Genomic DNA, 22,872 nt, shown 5'->3' with positions numbered 1-22,872 from the left:
TGTGTTATCTTGACAGGTGCTGCAGCCTTTTGTTTGAAAAATAAACCAATATACTAGTGTGTCCTGTGGCCATCAATTTAGTGATCCATCAATTTGCACCTGAAACACCTGGCTGCATCCAGCAATAAGAAGTGGCTGTGTGTTGCTAGGGGGCATGCTATACCCCTGGGACTGAAAAGGTTAACCTGAACGCCCTTCATGAATTTGGCCCCATTTGTCTCAGCTTGATTCCATTTAGTCTGTCCACATTTCCTTATCTACCATAAACCTACATTCTGGTACTCGCATATACTACTTGCTACATTTTCTTGTCATTCATCTCATTCCTTGCTATTAAATTCCGCCAGCGTAGCTATTCAGGCCGCCAGGCCTCTAGTCTTAATAAAACAAAGAAATAAGTAAAGAGTATGATTAAACTCAGACTATTTTCAATTCTATTAATTCTCACACTTATAAATCCGCATATGGGATTAAACTATTGTCGTGGGGGTGGGGGATTTAGGACACTATGTCATTTTTCACCCAAGCTGACTTTCAGATTTGCCCGGGGGCATTTGCCCCCTCCCCTGCAAAGGTTGTTGGGAGTTGTCTTGGGGCACCGCCCCCTGCCCCCCATCGCCCCCCCCCCCCCAATCGCCCCCCCCCCCCATCAGGTGTAGGCCCTAAGTGATATAAAACCAAGACTTACCCATCCTTGTGCGATAAGGATTGGCTATGGTCCTTGCCTGCTCCTCCAACACGATGTACAACCCAACCACACACGTTCTTGACGATTTCATTGTGATCCAACATCCCACTCTCTCCAAATACTGCCAATACTCCATTTCCATTTGCCTCTGGTTGAGTGTCCCAGAGAAGGAACAGGCATTTGTACCGTCGTTTGCAGGGGTTGTGCCAAGTGCCACGGCTTCTCCACGGGTCAGTGCTGATGCTATGATGCGGTCATGGTTCTCTTGTTGGGTAGATTGGCTTATTCCGAGAGAAATAAACTTCACATCGTCGACAATAAGGAGCGGTTGTCTCAGTGTTTCGGCGCAGGGCCTTGCATCTGAGTCTTGCATTGTGAACTGTTTGTATATCCGATACGAATTTGCCATGTTGGTCCTCTGCAAGAATTCGAATTCTGGTGAAAGGCGGTGCCCGACCCTCAGCTTTGAAGCGACAAGGTTCTTGTAGAGATCATGGCTTCTCATGTTCTCCTCCTTTGACTCCAGGTTAAATGGGTAGGACTGGCCAGGATTTAGGAGCTCGTACAAAGTCATGCCCATCACCCCGATGTTTATGTTGCACGGGTCCCGCAGAGTTCTTCGACTTGGATTCCTGGAGCCATAAATGGCAATGACCCCCTTTGAATGTTGGATCTTGCTCCAGCGTTCGTTACCGTGTTTGTTTGAATGATGTCCGAACAACTTTCCCCAAAGTCGGTTAGTTTACACACAAGAAGACAAAACTTGTATTCCTCCAAGAATTTCTTACTCGACGGTTCCATTGAACTGTAATGCCGGTTAGATATCAGAATGTTGGCGGCTTGATGTCACGGTGGGCGACACCTTTACTATGCAGATAGGCAAGGCCACTGATGGCATCACTGCCTTTGTGAGGGAATAGACTCAACAAGGAATTGACATCTTCTAGGGAGTCAATCACACACAACCACTGAAAAAGATTGTTTACGGATTTTTCAAGGCCAAGCGGATCGAAGTCGAAACATTCAAATTCAGTCATTATGCCGAACGGCATTTCACACATTCCAAGAAATGATGTTACATTTCGGTGGTTAATATTGTTCTGGAGCCGGCATTCTTTTAAAAAGTTTCGTTCCACATTGAGAGTGTCACCATAAACCTTCTTTACAACAACGGCGGTGTCATATTTAGTACATTTGGTACAATACACAATGCGTAGGCTCCTTGCCCGATCTCCTCCAGGGCTCCCAAATCGGCCAACTAAAATTTCTTGAACGCTGTCTCGCATCTTTGTTTATCTTACACATTTGATTTTGTTAATTTAAATGCCATGTTTAAAAACCTGATATGGGGAGGCGTAAAAATGAATGGAAGCTAGCAGGCTATCCTCACGCATATGATGACATCGTCTGTACGTGCAAGTTTATGATTTTTTTATGTATGTAGGACCAAGGACCGATTCCACATTGGTCGTGATCGGCTAACCTAGCTTTCACTGGTAGGCCTATGACACCGCATACATCCACAAACCAGGGTTCTGGGCTCCTCGCATAACTGTATGAGGGCATTATCCGTGCAACTCGGGGACAGGGGCATACTAGCTTGCTTGTTGAGAGACAACGATGCTCAGGGTCTCTAAGGGCAATCCACGGAAATTGGTCCTCATGGGTTCATCGAAAATGAAAAAAGACTCAACTTCACGTGCAGATGTTCAGTTACTTAACTTGTGAATGAAAACCATCAGGGTCTTCGCTTTATAGTTCGGGGGCTCTTCGTTTTATAGTTGACATCAAGGTCTTTGTTGTATTGTTCGGGGGTCTTCGTTTTATGGTTGACATTAGGGTCTTCATTTCATAGTTCGGGGGTCTTCATTTTATAGTTGACATCGGAGTCTTGGTTTTATAGTTTTGGGAATCTTCGATCTTTTGTTTTTAGACACCCTCAATTTTACCTCTTATAGGTTGGGGGGGGGGGGGGAACAAGAGCGAATGGCCAACAATAATTGTACATACATGGTATGAAAACTTCTTTATTGTATGCCTATTTTATTTGATATGTTCTGCACTAAAACATGTGAAATATCATAGAATGCTCTTGTTTTCCTCTTCAGGAACGCCAGTTCCTTACCATATCAAACTATGTGTTCACTGTGGTGTTCACTTCAGAAATGGCCATAAAGGTAAGTCATTGCTTTTTTTCATCTAATTTCATGCATGGCCGAATAGACTATAGTTCCACAGAAATGTTGATTAGTGCATGGTTTGTATTCTGCCAGGATTTGTTATCGGTTATTGTTTTGTTGTTTTCCAATGCTTGTTTCTCTTTTGGCCAGAAAAACTTCTGAATTCATATTGAAATAGATACTCTTCTCACAAAACTGCATAGTAATTTCTGAATTGATGTTCTTTTGTTGAAATTACACGGCCCTGTGGGTATTAATCTATGGGCACTTTTTGAAACTTTATGCATTAGTTTACAAATGTAACTCAGGTGGGTTAGCCAGGATCTGGCAGTGAATTCATAATTGAGGGCTTGAATTGTCATTGGAATAAACATGTTATACAAATCAATGGTTCCATCTAAACATAAACCTTTTCTTAGTAAAAGTTAGACCAGGTTCTTCAGTATCATTAGACAAAGTCTTGGGATGATGAGTGGTCGTTAAAGCCGTCTTTGCTTTACTCTAAAAAATGTTACCGGATAAATTATGGGGGCTGTCGACCAAAAAATAAGTCTAACTTTGTATCTTCAGCTAAAAGCAGCAGCAGTAGCAGCAGCAGCAGCAGAAGATTTACTGGAAACAAAGAACATACAAATAAATACAAGTATACACAATCGGTACCAATTAACTCAAAAATACAAACAAATGGTAAGAAATACAGAAATAATTGAAGACGCCAAGGAATTAATTTTAAATGTTGCCAGCACTTTCTTGTTGAACAACCCTGTGAAAGAAACGAGAGAAAATACACAAGCCAGAGAAAACCCTGTGTAAATTTAGCAAACCAAAGACCAAAGACCAGAGACAAGAAAACTAGAAAGACGTAACGTCTCCTGGGGGGGTTTTACAGTAGCACAAAGAAACATTTTACTGAAGGACATAAATTCCCTACAACATGTAAATAAATATCACCTGACTGGTTTAACAAAGGGAAACTCAAATCTGCATGACAAACAAGGACAATCCTTCAGGGCTTACCCAAGTTGACCTATTACATAATAGCAATATTGCACATGGAGGAACAACATGTGAGAATGAGCAGGCAAGGCACTAGAGAATCCTTCCTACTGAAATAACTATAATACAACCAGTACAATTAAAGGGTTCAATAATATCAATAGGCCTTTTTACACGGTGCTGGTTCAAGACGTCTCGAGGCGTGTTCGGTTCAGGACGGTTCATTTCGCTTTTACACGGGGACGGTTCGACGATCTGGCCTCGATCCGGCTCGAGGCCGGTTCGTCACTAACATCGCCGATTGGTGGCGCTGATCAATCTGCTGGCGGTGGAGGTACGAAAATATCACAACAACAAATAATACAAAATGGTTTACGATGGCGCCGGTGAGATGCAGAGTTTTTGCTTTGGTGGTGTTTACAGCATTTGTATGGAAGAAGAAAGCTCTTGCAAGAAGACGGACAATATATGCAATTGCAGAACCTCCACCTTCGTTTGTAGATAGGAGTAAAAGTAGGATACGGGCGTATAAACGGCAGAGAGACAGAAGATATATTTGTTTTTTTCTTCTGCTGGCCACATTGATCACAAGACTGCTCCTCACAGAAATAAAGACTTGAAAATTAAAACTTGAAAAACATGTATGAAAAGGAAGAAACTAAAAACAGATAGAGGTCAGGAAGGGGTCTTCCTTACCAAACAAGGGCTCAAGTAACCTGTGTCCCAGCAAATATAGGTTAATCCAAAGTTGGTACCAGGAAAAGACAAGTTAAACATGGAGGGGAAACTTAAACTGTGGTAAAAAAGACATGTAAAATGGCCTTTACATTAATTTGGTTGATAGTAATCCCTAAGCTGTTGTATTTGCAAATTTTTGTGAAAATGTATCAATTCTTGTTGAATTTGTTTATTTGTATCGGTTAATTTGTTGGTCATTGAACAATGCTATTTGGATAAGTTTTGGAAACAAGGAAAATGGGTAAAAACATTAAATGTAAAGATGATTTTTTCCTATTTTTTTAAAAATCACCAAATTTCAATTTTTTATGTTGATTCAAATTCTTTGATATTTATTTAGCTACTTATCCCACTTGTTTTATCTGAAATACACAATTTAAGCCAGCTTCCATTGTTTTTTTCTGCATGATTTTGTGGCTGAATATCACTGAATTCTTCAGCCAATGAATTACTTCTTAAATAGCCCTTCTCCTATTGAATGGGACATCACTCTCTTGTGAGTTATTAGTAGTGGCTTAGTCATAGTCCAAGACCAAAGGGGACCATGTCAATAGTATGGTTTATCAGTCTAAAACTGAGGTGGGGAAATTTAGGAAGAAAATGCAAAAGACTCAAGACAAATGTTAATAGTTCTTGGTTTTGTAATGGAATGAGTTCAACAACGTTTTGGGATTGTGATGCTGCAAGAAATTTTGAAATTGGATGATTTTTCAAAAATTTTAAAAATTCCATTTTTGAATGAAATAATTGTTTTTCCATTTCCTCTTTTTCAAAAATTTATCTAACATACATTGTTCTATGACTAACATATTCATCGATGCCTAGTAAAAATATGAAATGCGTAGCCATTGTGGTTTGGGAGATATTCTTGATAATCTAATAAGGTTAAATGACATATCACCCAGGTTTTTGATTTGACCTACTTTTTAAGGTCACAGAGGTCAAAGTTCACCAAACCACCAATAGGTGGCAAGTTTTGTTTCTATTTGAGCTAGAAGGTTCTAAACTTGTGAGAACATGTGTCTAGGGACCCTCTATCCCGCTCAGACTTCAAATATAGCTGCCAGGAGGCCATCTTGAAAATTAAACAAAGCCGGATTGCAACTAAATTTCATGTGATTGTATATCTATGTACTCTCTACAACAGCCCTGATTTTCAGTCAAATCCATCTACCAATACGGGCGCCAGGTGGCCATCTTGAGAGTTAAACGTCCTATTACCCCGAAACTATTGATCGGTTTGCAACCAAACTTCATGTGATGATGTATCTATGTACTCTTATAAATATCCCTAATTTTCAGTCAAATCCCATGACAAATATGGCCACCAGGCCGCCATCTTGAAAATCCAGCAAAGTCCTATTACTCCTAAACTGTTGAACTAATGTCAACCGATTTCCATGTGACATGTACACTCTTTAATAACCCTGAAATTCAGTCAATTTTACAATCAAAATGCTATACTTGGTACTGGTAATTTCCTTTGGTGCCAATGAGCCGAGAAGAATAATATTATTCAATGGAATGAAAACTGTTGAAACTAGCTAGAGCCTGTTCTTCTCATATCCACTGCAAATGACATGCATCACGTTACCCAAGGTGAGCACATGGTCCCTGGACCAATTCATTTACAATAGATATCATTTAGCTTTCAGTATGATGTCCTCCTTATCTTCTACTCCACTTTCAGGTTGCTGCCAAAGGATTTATCATTGGTCAGCATGCCTATTTGAAGAGTGGATGGAATGTCCTAGATGGTTTCCTTGTCATCATTTCCTTAGTTGACACCCTCATCACATGGATAGCTGGCAGTAGCAATAGAATATTTGGAATTCTGAGAGTTCTCCGCTTACTGAGGACACTTAGACCATTAAGGTGAGTTGGCCTGTATTGAATGCCATTGGGCCACTATCATTAGAACACCAGATAAGCATGGTTGCTAAAGGTACCGGTCTGCTCAAGAAAAATACTTGCTTGCCTGGAGAGGAAAGGACGACATAAAAGGAAACATACAAAAGATTAGTTTATTTTGAGGGGCATAAGGCCTGTATTTATCATTTCTATCCAATTGTACCCCTCCAACACTGTAATGGGAGGGCCTTGTTTCTGTTGTGTTGCAAAGGTAAACCAATACCTTTATTAACCGTGGCAACCCAAAAGCGTTATTCAATGTCATCAATTGTGAGGATAAAATAAAATGAGATGATCACTCATCAAAATGAAAAGGCCGGGGGCTATTTTGCTCACTGTATAGATTTTTGGTGGTTAAGAATTCATGCTGGTTAGGAAATGTGCTAAAGTATATAGCCGAATGGAAATTTCATGCCATTTAACCTACATCAGATAACCTCCGACAACAATTTTCAGTTCGATCAGAGTCTTCACTTGGCCACTAGAAGGCCAAAACTGAAAAAGAAAAAAATGCAATTTCTCGCTTATTAAGACGTTGGTCTTCCTTCACTGGTTTTCTCTCTCTATCTCTCTCTCTCTCTCTCTCTCTCTCTCTCATAGGGGGAGGTCACGTTTCATGTCGGTCTCCGATACTTCCACAGTTTTCGCTTATTTAGGTTTCACGTTTCTTTTTCGCTTTTTGGTTCTTTGTTTTTGTTAATATTCAGGCTAGCTTCTGGCTGATAAGTTTAGGTCACTTTTTGCGGCCTTTGTGGGCTTTTGAGGAACTTTGGTTTCCAAATCATGCAGGATTCTCAGGTTCCGGGCCTAGCAAGGCATGCACTACACCATGCAATAGGCCTACACATACGTCAGGCACTGGTAGTGCAGACGGGCCTAGATCACCAATCAATAGCAGCAAATCATTTGGGTATTGAATAATCCAACGAGTCAATTGATAAAAGAGGACATTTTCTGGGGTATGAGCCGAGAACACGGAATACAATGCAGGTTTATTGATGACGCTACCTTGGACGATTACTTACTCCCAATAGCTAAAACTGTCGGAGCAGAGAATATTGTCGCTGGTTCTAAATGTGAGAGAAAAGCGAAGGTTTTATTCACGTCTATGACTTTTGCGAATATTGTTACTGCTCATGGGTTGACTGTGAGTGGACACTTTTTGGACGTTCATCCGGTTGGAAAGCCGACTACCAATCTCATTATGCCCCCGCTAAAGTGGGGGCATTATGTACTTGAGTGGTTTCCGGCCGCGGCCACGTCCGCGTCCGCCGCACTGAATTCCAGACTATAACTCAAGAACCCCTTGCTCGGCTGACTTGAAATTTTTAGGGGGTGTAGGCCTAGTGTGTCAAAGGGTCCCTATTGTTTTTTGACGCGTTCCAAAATCCAATATGGCCGCCAGCCGCCATCTTAGATTTTCGCATTCCGCTCGTTTACTAGAGAACCAGAGGTCCAACAGTCTTTAAACTTTTGTGGTGTGATGGTCTATGGTAGGGGAGGTTCCCTATCGATTTTGGGCCTGACCCGAAATCAAAGATGGCCGCCAGCCACCATCTTAGATTTTGGCATTCCGCTCGTTAACTGGAGAACCAGAGGTCCAACAGTCTTCAAACTTTTGTGGTGTAATGGTCTATGGTAGGGGAGGTTCCCTATCGATTTTGGGCCAGACCCGAAATCAAAGATGGCCACCAGGTCCCCGACTTGATGATTTGTATTCCGCCCCGTAAATTAAGAACCGAGTGAGTGACAGACCTGAAACTTATGTGGTGTTATTACCTAGTGTAGGGGAGGTTCCCTATCCATTTTGGGCCCGATCCGAAATCCAAGATGGCTGCCAGGCCCGACTTGGTTTTTCGCATTCCTCAAGAACTCAAGAACCAAGTGAGTGACAGACCTGAAACTTATGTGGTGTGATGAGGTTTTGTAGGGGAGGTTCCCTGTCGATTTTGGGCCTGACCCAAAATTCAATATGGCTGCCAGCAGCCAACTTAGATTTTGGTATTCCGATTGTTAACTGAAGAACTAGAGGTTTGACACACTTCAAACTTTTGTGGTGCAATGGTCATTCAGGGGATGCTCTCTATCAATTTTGGGCGTGTTCCAAAATCCAATATGGCTGCCAGCAGCCAACTTAGATTTTGGTATTCCGATTGTTAACTGAAGAACTAGAGGTTTGACACACTTCAAACTTTTGTGGTGTGAGCGGGGGCATACATTCGCAATTTGCCCCAATTGCGTTATATATTTCTAGTTATTTCCGGGGTACCACCCTTTCTGCCCAACGATGCCATAATAATGCAGCTTCGTCAATTCGGAACATCCCTCTTGGTACCAGGCAAAAGGGCCTAAGTCACATCAAGTCTTTTCGTAGACAAACTAGGATAAGTCTCGATCCCGGGGCAGAGCTGCCGTACACTCTGATGGTTCCGTCTGGTCCTGACATGGTCAAGGTCTACTTGTCAACAGATAACAATCTACGGTGCAATATGTGTAAGAAAATCGGCCATCCTACGCGTCGGTGTCGTTCAAAAGCAAATTCAACTACTGTGGCTCCTCCTGTCGCAGGAAAAGCACAAGCCGATTTGTTGGCTTCGACAAATGATCCAAAAAGAAGCACCCCGCCATTCCCACTGTCACAGGACATGCAGCGCAGGAGTCCTTTGGAGACTATGTTTCAAAATCAATCAGGAGTGTTGTTGTGGACCCAAAGGCCAGCACTGACCGTCAAAATCTAGATTCCTCTCAAGATGACACTCAACCACGCCTAGGTTTGAATACGGATTCTCTGCCAGATCCTATGGAAACCTCTCAAATAGACAGTTTCAACCCTCTTGTTGGCAATGCACAGCCCCATCTGCCAGTTGACACGACCTCAGCGGATACTCCTGCGGATACAGGCTTGCCGTTCACTCTCGAAGGCTTGAACTTCTCTCTAACGACCCTTTACGTGTCTGGAAATGCTGCTGAGAGTGATTCAGTTCCGACAAACAACGACAGTCATCCAGCGTGCCTTCAATCCAATCCAGCTACTAGAAAGACGCCTACCCCATCAACGTCACCGCACAAAAGTGACTCGGCCTCGCGCAAGGTCCCACGTATTGAAAAAATTATATCTGCAACAAACGCACAACCTCCTGATGCACCCATTGCGGAGCTTGGGAATGCACCCTTTGCAGAGCTTGGGAATGATGATAAGGAGGATGGATCAGCTATGGATCTGGATCGCTCCTTTGACACAATGTCCCAGATATCCGTCTCATTCGACAACCTGTCTCAAGCTTCAGATGTACAGTCTGACCCATTTGCCATCATAAAAGCAAACGAATCAGGAGACCTCTTCTCGAACAGGAGGGTTATCGAGTTTCTAAAATACGTTAAAGGTTCTCCAAAGCCCCTGCTAAAGGCAAAAGAGTTTACTAATGATGTCGGGAAGCTGCAGAGAAGTCTTCGCAACTACAGAAGTACAAACAAACTTTCGTTGGGGGACCAAAGGAAGATAACAAGACTTGTCGAACATCTGAATAAATCCTAACTTTCTATCTACCTACGAATCTTCAAATGGCTTGTTTGGTTGTTGTATTGATTTTGTCTCTGTCCGTTATTTCGGCCAATGTTAATGGTTGTCACGATTCATTAAAACGTGTAGAAACCCTTAGCTTCTTAAAATTGCTCAAATCGGATGTCTACTTCTTACAAGAAACGCACGCCTCCACAGCAGATGAGGCATTTTGGAACGTTGCTTGGGGTGGCACTATTCATTTTTCTCACGGAACCATAAATGCTAGAGGAGTAGCCACTCTCTTCACTTCCAGGATGCTAGGGTATGATGTTTCGGTCAATTATCCAGTAGCTAGTAGATGCATTCATATCCACGGTACCTTCAAAGGACACGGTCTCAACTTCCTAAATGTTTACGCGCCCAACAATGGGGCTTATAATATATAGATATATATTATATAGATAAGATTAAATTCACATGGTCCTGTCGCACGAACCTAAGGAATTCCGCAGCGAGGCTTGATCGTTTCTATGTTTCAGACTACATTGCAAATCACATTTCTCAAGTGGAGACCCTGAAAGCTTTCAGGTCTGATCACTCACCGGTAAAACTTCTTATCCAGTTACCAAACAAAACGTCAATTCCTTCACCACACTGGTGTCTGAACACTGATATCCTCTCTGAGACTGCATATGGCAAGGAAGTTCGTGATTTTTGGACATCTTGGCAAGCCTGCAAAACCAAGTATGAATCTCTCTCTCTTTGGTGGGAAATTGGGAAGAATCGGCTCAGGTTGATCTCTAAGCAACATTCCATAAGGAAGAACAGAGTAGCCGCTGCTGAGGAGAACAAACCAAATCAAGGGATTCATAGGTTGGACTTGCTTCCCAAGCCACTCGACTTGGCCGATACAGCTGAGCTTGAGGAGAAAAAGCAGCTACTTCAGACTTTGAAGGAAAGGAAAATTCGCGGAGCATGTGTCCGGTCACGTTTCCAGTTCTTGCATCATTTTAACGCGCCAACGTCTTATTTCTTTAGCTTTGAAAAGAAGAAGGGCATAAACAGGACAATTTCTAACCTGAGGAAGGAATCTGGAGAAGTGGTCACTGACCCCAACGACATACGGGATATGGCAAAAGATTTCTACTCCAATCTCTTCGCAAAGGAGCCAACTGATTTCGATGCTCAGGATCATTTGCTTCGTGATCTACCAACACTGTCCGAAGACCTCAGGAACTCTTGTGATAGTCCCTTAACGCTCGATGATCTCACGGAAGCTTTGTCAACCTGCTTGAGTAATAAATCCCCAGGTATCGACGGTCTACCTTTTGAGTCTTATAAAACGTTTTGGAGCATACTGGGTCCTGACTTACTAGATGTTTTCACCTATGCTGTCGCAAAAAGCGAGCTACCTATATCGTGTAGACGCTCAGTTGTTACACTTTTGCCTAAGAAATGGGACCTCAGTTGCCTAAAAAATTGGCGCCCTGTATCACTTCTGTGTTGTGATTATAAACTCTTCACAAAGGCCTTATCAAACCGTTTAAAACACTGCCTACTGGAGGTCATTCACCCTGACCAGTCGTATACGGTTCCAAATAGGTCAATTCTCAATAACATATCGCTTCTACGAGATACGCTTTTCTACTACAACAAGAACAACCTAGATCTTGCAGTTGTTTCCATTGACCAGGAAAAAGCGTTTGATCGGATTGATCATGATTGGCTCTTTCGTGTCCTCCGGACTCTTGGTTTCGGAGAGTTCTACATATCCTGGATCAAACTTTTATACGTTGATGCTGAGTGTATTTTGAAAATCAATCGATCTCTTGGTGCTCCTTTTGGATTCACTCGTGGAATTCGACAAGGTTGTCCATTGTCGGGGTCGCTCTATGCTATTGCAATTGAGCCTCTTCTCAATAACATTCGGATGAATCCTGATATACAAGGGTTGTCTTTTCCAGATACGGATTTACCACCTACTAAACAGAGTGCGTATGCTGATGACTTAAATGTCTTTATTACATCAAATCCAGGGTTCGTGGCTTTAAAAAACTGTATCAGCACTTATGAGAGGGCCAGTTTGTCCAAGGTCAACTATACCAAATCCACAGGTCTATGGTCCGGTGCGTGGAGGAATAGACCTGATCGACCACTCGGGTTGTTGTGGAACAACAAAGGCGTGAGAAGTCTCGGAATCTTTCTCGGCAACGAAACGTTGTTTGAAAAACAAAACTGGGATAACACCATGGAGAAGCTCAGGGTGAAATTTGGGGCATGGACGCCTGTCCTTAACTGCTTGTCTGAAAGAGGCAAGGTGTTGCTTATTAACAGTCTTGTTCTGTCGACACTTGTATACAAGCTTCAAGTCATTACACCCCCGGCTACATTGGTGGCTGATGTTCAGAGACTCATGCTAGACTTTTTCTGGACCAAAAACAAACACTGGATACCTTCGGAAATTATGTCTTTACCAGTTTCCGATGGTGGCCTTGCGCTTGGCAATGTCAAATGCAAAATCAGAGCTTTCCGTCTACAGTTCCTCAGAGACGTCCTTTTCGGGGAAAGGGGTCATCCCTGCTACGCTGTTGCTCTCTACTACCTCAAGAGCCTTTTAGGCCTCAACTATACCCAGGAATTTCTAGTTGCTCGTTTTCCAAACGAGATCATCCGCACTCTCCCAAGGTTCTATTCGGAGTCAATTCGTACCATCTCCCAGATCTCCATTGTTCGTGAACCTGACACTCTAACCCTCGAACAAATAATCTCCGAACCAGTCTTCTTTAACCCGGATATTCTCACTAACTTCTCTCCAGTAAACTCGCTCTTAGCCAAGGCTGGTGTAACTTTACTTAGACATCTTCTCCAGTCGGATCTGTCCTTCAGGAATATTGATGAAATTCATCGAGCTGTACCTGACAACTCCAAACGACTCCTTTCAAAGGAGCTAAAGGCCCTAGTTGAGTCCCTTCCTAGGAAATGGGTAGATTTTCTCGCATCTCCAACTTCAAACGTTAGCTCCTTTGATAAGCCTCAGCTGAGGGATGTTCTGGTTGCAGTTCCAAGGATTCATGAGAAGGGTGATGATGTCTCCCTAAACGGGGACAACCTCCCCTTCGCCTCCATAACAGTCAAGCAGGCATATAATGTCTTCTGTCTGAATGCCTATCAAGAGAAGTATTTCAGAAGGCCTGGTCACAGGTGGGATGATTTTTTGGCCGGGTCTGATGTTGCTCCCAGCTTCACCTCTACGTTTTCAAAGCCTATCAAGGACGACCACGTGTTTATTCATTTTAGACTTCTACATGGTGCAATGCCCACTGGTTTGATCAGATATATTGCAGGTTTTGTAAACAACCCCCATTGTCTATTTTGTGGGAGTCACGACGACCTACTACATTCCTTTGTACAATGTCATCATCTTACCCCTCTAGCTCAATGCGTAGCAAGCTTAGTGCTGAAAGTCAACAACGAATACTCTTTCTCGATAAAGGACTATATATCTTTATTACCCCTCACCTCTCTCGCAAACAGGTACATCAATTACACTTTTGTCACCGCCCAAGCAGCAGCCTACAAAGCACTTGTGCATAAAATCTTTGGTGAAGGAGCCACCGATTCGCTAGAGAACTTTAGATCATTTCTAAAATACCGTATCAACATAGACTACCTCTATTACAAACTAGAGGATGAAATCATGGTATTTGACAATATGTGGTGCAGGAATGGTTCATTCTGCACCATTAATGATGCAGAAGAATTGATCTTGAACTTCTAATTTTCACATCTGGGTTTTACAATCTACCATTTTAGATTTTATCACTTTTATTTCAGAAAATTCCCTCTAACACTTATTTACGTAACGTCTTTTTTTAGCAGACAATGTCTTTTTCTAACCGCTTTTAATAGACTCTTCAAGATCTAGACCTCAAAATCAATATCAACAAAAGCCAACCAATTGTTATTCACTCCATGCAACACCACTCCCTGGAGAGGTGCCGCAGAGGTGCCGCAGCCTAAATGTACGTACCTTGCATTATATTAGTTCAGGAGTGCTTGGATAGGACTGTATTTATCAGTAGAGGTCATGAAGTCATTATCTAATTGTCTAATTATGTATATGAAATGTACCAACTTCTCGTTTGGTTAACAAAATCTTTGCTTTTTTTTACCTAACAACTTTCTTTAACCCTCCCAACTAACCCAAACAGAAATGACGAGAATGTACTGACTGCACAAGACAGTCCAAATAGTACTACATACTGATCTGTTAATATCCTCTCCCTCTCTCTCCCTCTCTCTCCCTCTCTCTCCCTCTCTCTCCCTCTCTCTCTCTCTCTCTCAAAAAGCAACAATTTAGTCAAAAATTCAAGCCAACACAAGGAAAACGCCCAGAAACGCAAAAACCTGAAGGCAAATGTGATAAATGTGGGTACCAAAAACATGCAGACAAGTCTCGATCTGCATGCCCTGCCTTTGTCAAACAGTGCACCAAATGCGCTAGGTGGAATCATTTCATTTCCGTATGTTGATCACAATCCACGTGGGAACACAAAAAAGACTGTCGGTGAACTTGAAATATGTGGCGAATTTTCTGATACCCTCTACATCGAAACTGTAGAGAAACCAGGATCTAAAGAGGACATTCATGTTGTATTGAATGTGAACAAGGGCAAGTCAACTATGAAGGTAGACACTGGGGCTAAATGCAACATAATGAGCCTAGTGAAAATGCTTGTCTTAAAGGCAAACTAGACGTGTCGAAAACAGTCAAACTTCGGTTTTCCGGTGGTCACGCCACAAGATCTATGGGCGTTGCCATGCTGTCTTGTGTACACGACAACCAGGAGAGCACTCTTGAGTTTCACATCATGGATCAAGATGTCACTACGTTACCCGGTTTGAAAGACAGTCTACGTTTAGGTCTACTGACTCTTAGCTCAGATGTGTTCAAAGTCGATAAGGCAGTAGAATTGCATGGTGTTTAAAAAAAATACCCCGAGCTGTTCGATGGGAAATTGGGAACATTGCCCGTTAAATACAAAATAGCAATGGATCATGATGTTCCACCAGTTGTGAGACCTGTCAGAAATGTGTCAGTAGCAATGAGAGAAAAACTGAAAGATAAACTAGCTGAGATGGTCCGTGACAGAATCATAGCACCGGTTGCAGAACCCACAGACTGGGTTTCATCATTAGTTGTGACTACAAAAAAGAGCACTGATGATATAAGAGTATAGACCCGGGAGATTTGAATAAAGCGATCAAGAGGCCACACTACCCAATGAGGACGATAAAACAAGTTGTAGCGAACGTGCTGAATGCCAATCTGTTTACCGTAATCGACGTAAGCCAAGCTTTCTACCACATTCCACTCGCAGAGAAATCTTCGTTCTTGACGACATTCGGGACCCCTTACGGGCGGTTTCGCTATCTCAGGTTGCCAATGGGCATCTGTTGGGCTAGTGAAGTCTGGCAACAAATATAACAATAAACAGGGCAAATAACTTTTTATCGCCTATACCCTTTCACGTGCATACTTGCCCCTGAATAAACACGACGCAGAGCTAGAGGAAACACTCAATGACTATGACGTTCTCTGCAATCTTCTCATCTCAAAGACAAAATTGGAAGAACTGAAACCGGCCACTGCCCCGGATGAAGAGTTGAGCAAACTAAGCACTGTCATTCTCACATGCTGGCCAGAAAAAGAAAGCCGGGTTGCGAAAGAACTAAAAACTTACTTTTCTTTCCTTTATAAACTTGTGGTCGACAAGGGTGTAATATTCAAAGGACATAAAATCGTAGTGCCAAGTAAACTTCAGAAGGAGTGCATGAGTCACGCTCATGGTGGTCACATGGGCTGTGAGGCAACCAAGAAGGTCCGAGACATTCTATTTTGGACAACCATGAATGGAGACATTGAGGACATGGTGAAATCTTGTAGCATCTGTTTAAGCCAGAAAATGCATCAAACCAAAGAACCGCTGATGCCATACCATTCTACACATTTCGTAATTTTTACCATCAGTAACAGTATGGATGGTAGGCAACTTGTCTCTCAGAGGTCTGTTTAATAAAAAACAAGCTGGAGTCTCTCCCAAAGCTCTATGTGGTGTATTTCTATACGCCATCAAGATCTATAGTGCTGAATTCCACAATCTTTCAGATATTTTTAAAACTCTGAGGAAACAAATTAACTGCCATTATCAGTTACAATACACTGAGGTTATCCGAATCTAGCAAATACATCTGTCAACCTCGTAATCAGCTGGCTTGTGATGGGATATCCTTCAAAATGTATGCCTCAGGATAAGATGAATAATAGTCAACCATCGTGAATATGTATTGACCTCGGATTGGACCTACAAGATCCATACCTAATTTATACCAAGGACTTGGCGGTAACTCAGTTGGGTGAAGTGGCTGATTATCCAACAATGGCTGATTTAGAACACATGCATTACATTGAGAAACAAGGTTTTCAACTGCTTTATCCGAACCAGGCCAATAGAATTTCATGCGCAACATTTGTTTTGTACGCACAATTCCTTGGAGAGTTTCATGCGCCAATGACAACACACGTTTTTGCAGTAAACTAGGAATCACTAGACGGTTACCACGCAAGACACATGATTCGTATAGAGATAGTTCCTCTCTAAGTTTGTAGTAGGGTTTCAAATCCTCAGGAAAGGTACGTGGCCATTTTCCATGATTCAGAATTTTCACAAGTTCTTGCAAAAGTTTATCGGTTTTCGTAGCCTTTTGAATCTCCTCGAAAGAAAGGGCATCCATTTCTTCAGAAGTACAGAACGTGCCAACAGAGTGGATATAGTATTCAGCGAGATTGTGTGAATTCTGACACTTTGAAGACAGTGAACGTGAGAGGTAATCGGCGATGTTTTTCACTCCTTTCACATGTTCAATTTTGATATTGTACGGACGCAATCGCTTGCGAGCCAGCGGCAGCGCGAACAATCAGCGAAGATTTGCCGTTTTGCCCAAGGAAGTACCGTTTAGTAATAAACATGGCTGCTTTCGCATTAGGCGACAATTCAAAGCAGAACATTGCCGAGACATTCTAGTCTTTGTTTTGTTTTGTTATGGTTAGCCTACGTCAGACATGTCAGACGCAATCGATCGATGTGCGAATGATCACATATCGACTGAGTCATCGCCGAATGCATACTCCTCCACAATGATACCACGCATGCGCGAACTTCAAATTTGCGCGGGAAGTTGCGGACCTTGCTATGCGGATTACTCGGAAACTACTGGGCAGATTTTTAAAAAAAATTACATTGGCATCTTCAGCTCAGTGTCTAGAAGCATAATTTTTACTTCATAATGGCGTACCTTTTACTTCACACAACCCCTTTTAGAATGTTTCAGCTTCAAACTGGTAAAAAGCCAAGCAGGGCTCATCACAAGGCGTCTTTTTAAGTGCTTCAAATGCAGCGTTCTCTGTCTCGGTCCATTGCCACTTAGTCCCTTTCCTTTTCGTGGCACGCAATGGTTCACTGAGATTTGCGTAGTCTGGTATGAATTTTGAATACAAGTTCCGAGGAAATGAGCGGAGTTCAGCTATATTAGACGGTGGCTGTAGGTCCTTCATTGCTTGCACTTTAAAAGGAACAGCACGGATGCCGTCCGCACTCAGAATATGACTAAAACACCCACAGATTCAAAGCCAAAACCACACTTTGTCCTGTTAAGCTTCAGATTTCGTTCTCTACAATGCTGTAGAATAGCACGCACACGTGCAATCAACTCCTCCGTTGTTACTGCATTCACTAAGATATCGTCGACATATATTTCAATGCCTTCTAATCCTCCAAACTCATCGTCAATTGCCTTCTTGAAGGCCTCACTTGCGCTTGCCAAACCAAATGGTACCTTTTTAAATTGGTAACATCCTCGTTCAGTTATGAAACAAGTCAGATTACGTGGTTCTGGCGCAAGTTCAATTTGATGAAAGCCTTTCAGAGCATCTAGTTTGCAGAAGTAGGGTAATCCATTCGCATGTTACGATTCCATATATCCAACGTTAGTAGTAAAAAAAACACGGCAGGTTAGTGGATCATTTTGTGCGAAAGCCATAAACTTTTTCTTTGTGGTATATGGCAAGTATCGGCAGAACAGTTTGTTATACAATTCAGTGAAATAATAATACTTTCTGATCCAGTATCAGGAACGACTTTCAATCGTTGACGATTTATTGTCACAGTTACTGTACCAGGAGCTTTGGTAGTAGTATTGACTCTTTTGATGATTTCATCATCCGAATCAGAGTCCTGAATTTCCTCCATTCACACAGCTCGGATATTCTTTTTTTGAACCTTTCCTTTTGCTTTCTAACGCGCAGACGTAGTTTCTTGTGATTTTGTATCACGTGCCTTGGTTTGACATACTTTCTGGAAATGCCCCGGCTTTTTCCAGTACGAACATGTGGCACTGATGGAGCCACAAGTGTCAGCACGGTATTGCCACATTGGTAACAGGAGCCAGTAGCAGGTTTTTGTGGTTTCGAAAAGTTACTAGGGCTAGCATTAGCACCGTAAGGTTTATGGGTTTCCCCTCTGGATGATGTCTGCGTAACAATACGCGTGGCTAAAGACATTTGTTTGGCACTGCCCATAGCTTTAGCTTCCGCTTGAGGCGATTCAAACAAACGTGTCATTTTAAGGGCTATTCCTTAGTCCAGGAACTCTTGCGCGAGAAACTTTTCACCCAATTTGCGGGAATGACATTTTTCGACAACCTGATCCCGGGGCAGTTCATCCTCGAAATCTCTGAATTGGCATGATGAAGCAACCAGTTTACGCAGGACAGCGACTTATTGATCCATAGTTTCCTCTTGTTGTTGACACGTTGACAAAATTTGTAACACTCACCCACAAAATTCTTCTTTGGGTCAAAGTACCTTTGAGACAGCTTTGAGCATGTTCCAAAGTGTCCTTTTCACCTGGTAAATTGGCAAAAACGCGTTGCACAGGTGCCCTCAAGCAGTGTGGAAAAGTTGCAAACTGAATACTATCATTCTTTTTGTTGAGTTTAGTAGCTATGGCATAAAACGTATATGATTCAGTCTACCTTCCACTCATGAGAAAGATCTGATGCATTTAAGTTGAACGGGGCAGGAGGCAGGAGCAGTGATCGGTCAGCCATGTATGTATGTATGTATGTATGAATGTACATGCACTGTTCACTACAGCATGCATCACATACAACATGAAGCACATGTTTTTACTTCGCAGAAAACTCGGCTTCCGGCTGAATACCGACACGATCAGAGGTGGGTTACTTAGGTCTATAACACTTACATCCTCATCGCCATTTTATTGTGTCCGTTCATCCAGCGATAAGCTGAAGAAAGCAAGACAAATGTCTGTGAATAAAATCAACAATCAGATCATCATTCTTCTTTATTCTACTTCCTTGAACAGCTTATCATCATCATCGATGTACCACATACATTGGTTAGATTATTTTAATACAGATGGCAGCACAGTATACAACAGTGGCCATCTTGGAAAGACAACCATTTTGAATTCCATCCTGCAATCAAACGTAATCCAATACACGGTACGGTGTGAGGCCCATTGTTATATGGCGCGACTTTACTTTCTGCAACTGGAAAAAAGTCGTATGTCAATTGACGGCTCAGATCATGCTAAGTATCTATTTCACTTTCGTGGTCAGAACTAACCCTACAGTAATTAACTCACAATCAGAATGTACCCCTTCAAAAGTCATCTTCAAGAGGTTGATAATCAAATTATAAAATAACAAAGGCTTACAAATAAACCATTGCCTTGTCTCCATCACACTCACTCCAACTCACTCCAAGGAGGTCTTCAAATTGACCGACCAGCCGTCAATTGCTAGTTAGTGACTTGTTTCAATAGCATTTGCTTGGTAGGTACTTCAAGTAAGGATACATTTTCGCTTTGACCTACTTTTCAAGGTCACAGAGGCCAAGTGGCGTAAATTGGCCATTGGAGTGTAACTATGGCACGTTTCTCAACCGCCAAAGCTATGAACTTGAAACTTAGTACACATGACCCTCTAGCTCAGATAACCTCTGACACTGGATTTTGGTCAAACTTAATTCTCGACTTCGCCACCATGGGGCTATGACTGAAGAGAATATATCGCTTATTAGTGACTTGTTTTTGATAATTTTTTATCGTAAAAATGTAGGTACTCCAAGCAAGGATACGTCACATGTTATACCGATTTCGATTTGACCTACCTTTCGAGGTCACAGATGTCAAATGGCATAAACTGATTGTAAGGCTTTAACCCTTTCATTACTAGCCAACCATGGAGTGGTATATCGACACCCCACCGCAGCGTACTGGGGGTCCTTCGGGTAATATATGTAAATTGTTCTTTTTCCAATGTTTTGCCAAGTGAATGTGTTTTCTATCAAATACATTCAAAATACAGCTTAGATGCAAAAGAAAATTGCATTATAGTAATTTTTTACACTTTGTAACAATTTGTGAATTTTCAGTCACTTTGTCGCGATACCGTTTTTGCTCAATTCTATTATCACGATGATGTCACTGCATATAATTAAAACCTCATTATCGCATATGTTTTGCAGTGAAATATACAAAGTTGGAATTCGCTCCTCACTGCCAAAACCAAATTAATCTGCATATAAAAAAAAACATATACCTAGAAATAAGACATTTATCAGTAGTTTCGTGAGAAAAAATGTGTAAAAAGTCGTCAGGTTCTCTGTTGTGAAAACTTTGAACATGTTGAATAGCAACCATCGCTGGGAATTGGCATTTTTTTCACATTTTTTGGGGAATAACTGCCTCTTTTTCTCGAGCTCATTACGATTCCTCGGAAGTAAAGGCTGATAATCATTACGATTAATATCTTGTATTGAATTTGGTGATCAAAAATGGGATCATCTCTTTCTTATGCCTGGAAAAAACTTTTTAGATGACGATTTTTCATGTTTCGCTGAATCAACGGCACTAAGTGTCAAAATAAAGTAATTTCAACATACAGGGTGTTTCTCAAAAAAATCAGTCCTCTGCAAATTGTCTGGAAAGTAGGCCCAGAATGATTTCAGAATACCAAAAGCAAGTCATTCCTTTTAATGCCATCCATAGCAGCTGAGCAAGATGAGCTCACAAGAACTTTATCCAGTATATTCAATGAGCAGATACCGCATCATGACAAAGTTATCGGAGCTAAGGACATGCCGTGGTTCTCCAGTAGGATTAAGAAAGCTGTAAATAAACGGGACAAAATGTATAGGAAACTTGTAAGGAACAATAGTATTGGCAATTTTGCTCGATACAAAGATTGTGCTAAGTGTGTGTCTGACCTAGTTACTTCAGCTAAGAAGACATTTCATGAAAATGTATGTAAGTCTCTTGATACCAGTTCGTCCAGCAGCAAAAACTATTGGCATATTATTAAGCAACTGCTCGGTAAAAAGTTTGCCTCTGGTATCCCATGTATTGTTCACAAAGATAATATGTATGTTTCCCAGCAGGAAAAGTGCCAGCTATTCTTGGAACAGTTTATGGTCAAATTTCATCATGACCACAATGAGGTCTTGTCCCCTGTTTTCCCTGCAAGGACAATGGCATCAATTAGTGACCTGAGGACCACTGAACTCGAGGTCAGAAAACTTCTATTGGACTTGGACGTCTCAAAACAAGGCGGCGTCGATGGTGTAACAAATAAAATGCTCAAACTTGTAGCTTCTTCTCTTGCAAAACCACTGTCTGAGTTATTTAATGTCCTCCTACAGCATGGCAGTTTTCCTGATTGTTGGAAATTAGGCATCATAGTGCCGATCTATAAGAATAAAGGGAGTAAGTCATGTCCTTCTAATTACCGTCCTGTTACCCTGCTAAACTCCATGTCTAAGTTGTTTGAAAAGGTTGTGTACTCATCTATGTATGATCATTTGCAGCTCAATGAGCTTTTATTCAAACGTCAATCTGGCTTTCTTCCTGGTCATAGTACTGATAAGCAGCTTCTAAGTATTGTAAATATGATTCTTTCAAATTCTGAAAATGGTATGGAAACTAGAGGGGTTTTTCTTGATATTGCGGGGGCCTTTGATGCTGTTCCGCATTTTCTTCTCCTTCAAAAGCTTAAGGCCTATGGTATAAGGGGAAAACTTCTTGAACTGCTCAGGTCGTACCTTTCAAACCGCAAGGTTAAGGTAAAGATCGAAAGTTCTTCTTCGGATCTGAGCCCGACAGGTTATATTAATAGTGGTGTTCCACAGGGTTCTATACTTGGCCCGCTCCTCTTCTTATTGTATATTAATGATCTAAGTGATGTTGTTAAAAATTGTATCTTGTATCTTTATGCTGATGACAGTTCTTTATTTCTCCCGGCCTTGCCGAATTCCACTGACGAAACCCATACTCTTATTCAAAATGACCTTCACAATTTGTCAGTTTGGTCGGATGTGTGGAAACTTGATTTTAAAGCGTCAAAAAGCAAAGAGGTCATATTTCACTCTCCTCGTAAAACTATCAATAACCATCCACCTCTGTCTTTGGGTACGGGAGTTATTCCAAGGGGCGCATTCCATAAGCACCTTGGTGTTACACTTGATGAGTGTTTGACTTCTAGCATGCATATCAACAATATTGTAGTAAAATGTAACAACATGTTAAATCCACTGAATGCTTTGAAGTTTACGGTTCAATCAAGGCATCTTGAACGCATGTATCTATCATTTATATTACCTCATCTTGAATATGGATCTATTATATTTGACTTTACCAATCAGGGTCTACTTTCTCAATTAGATAAAATCCATTATAGGGGTGCCATTATAGTCAGTGGTTGTATTCATGGGACTA

General features: G+C 41.7%; 1 protein-coding gene across 1 annotated transcript in view; it reads left to right on the top strand.

The window, feature by feature from the left end:
• LOC135482751 (voltage-dependent T-type calcium channel subunit alpha-1H-like) overlaps positions 1 to 22,872 on the top strand; it is a 603,345-nt gene that overhangs the window by 502,581 nt on the left and 77,892 nt on the right. Inside the window, exons 20-21 of the mRNA XM_064763135.1 lie at positions 2,797 to 2,865; positions 6,293 to 6,477. Coding sequence (XP_064619205.1) covers positions 2,797 to 2,865; positions 6,293 to 6,477 — 254 coding nt within the window. The remainder of the gene's footprint in view (positions 1 to 2,796; positions 2,866 to 6,292; positions 6,478 to 22,872) is intronic.

Source organism: Lineus longissimus, chromosome 1, assembly GCF_910592395.1.
Source record: "Lineus longissimus chromosome 1, tnLinLong1.2, whole genome shotgun sequence".
In the NCBI taxonomy this organism is placed as follows: domain Eukaryota; kingdom Metazoa; phylum Nemertea; class Pilidiophora; order Heteronemertea; family Lineidae; genus Lineus; species Lineus longissimus.
The sequence above is the reverse complement of the archived record's forward strand: the minus strand, read 5'-3'. Positions and strand labels throughout refer to the sequence as shown.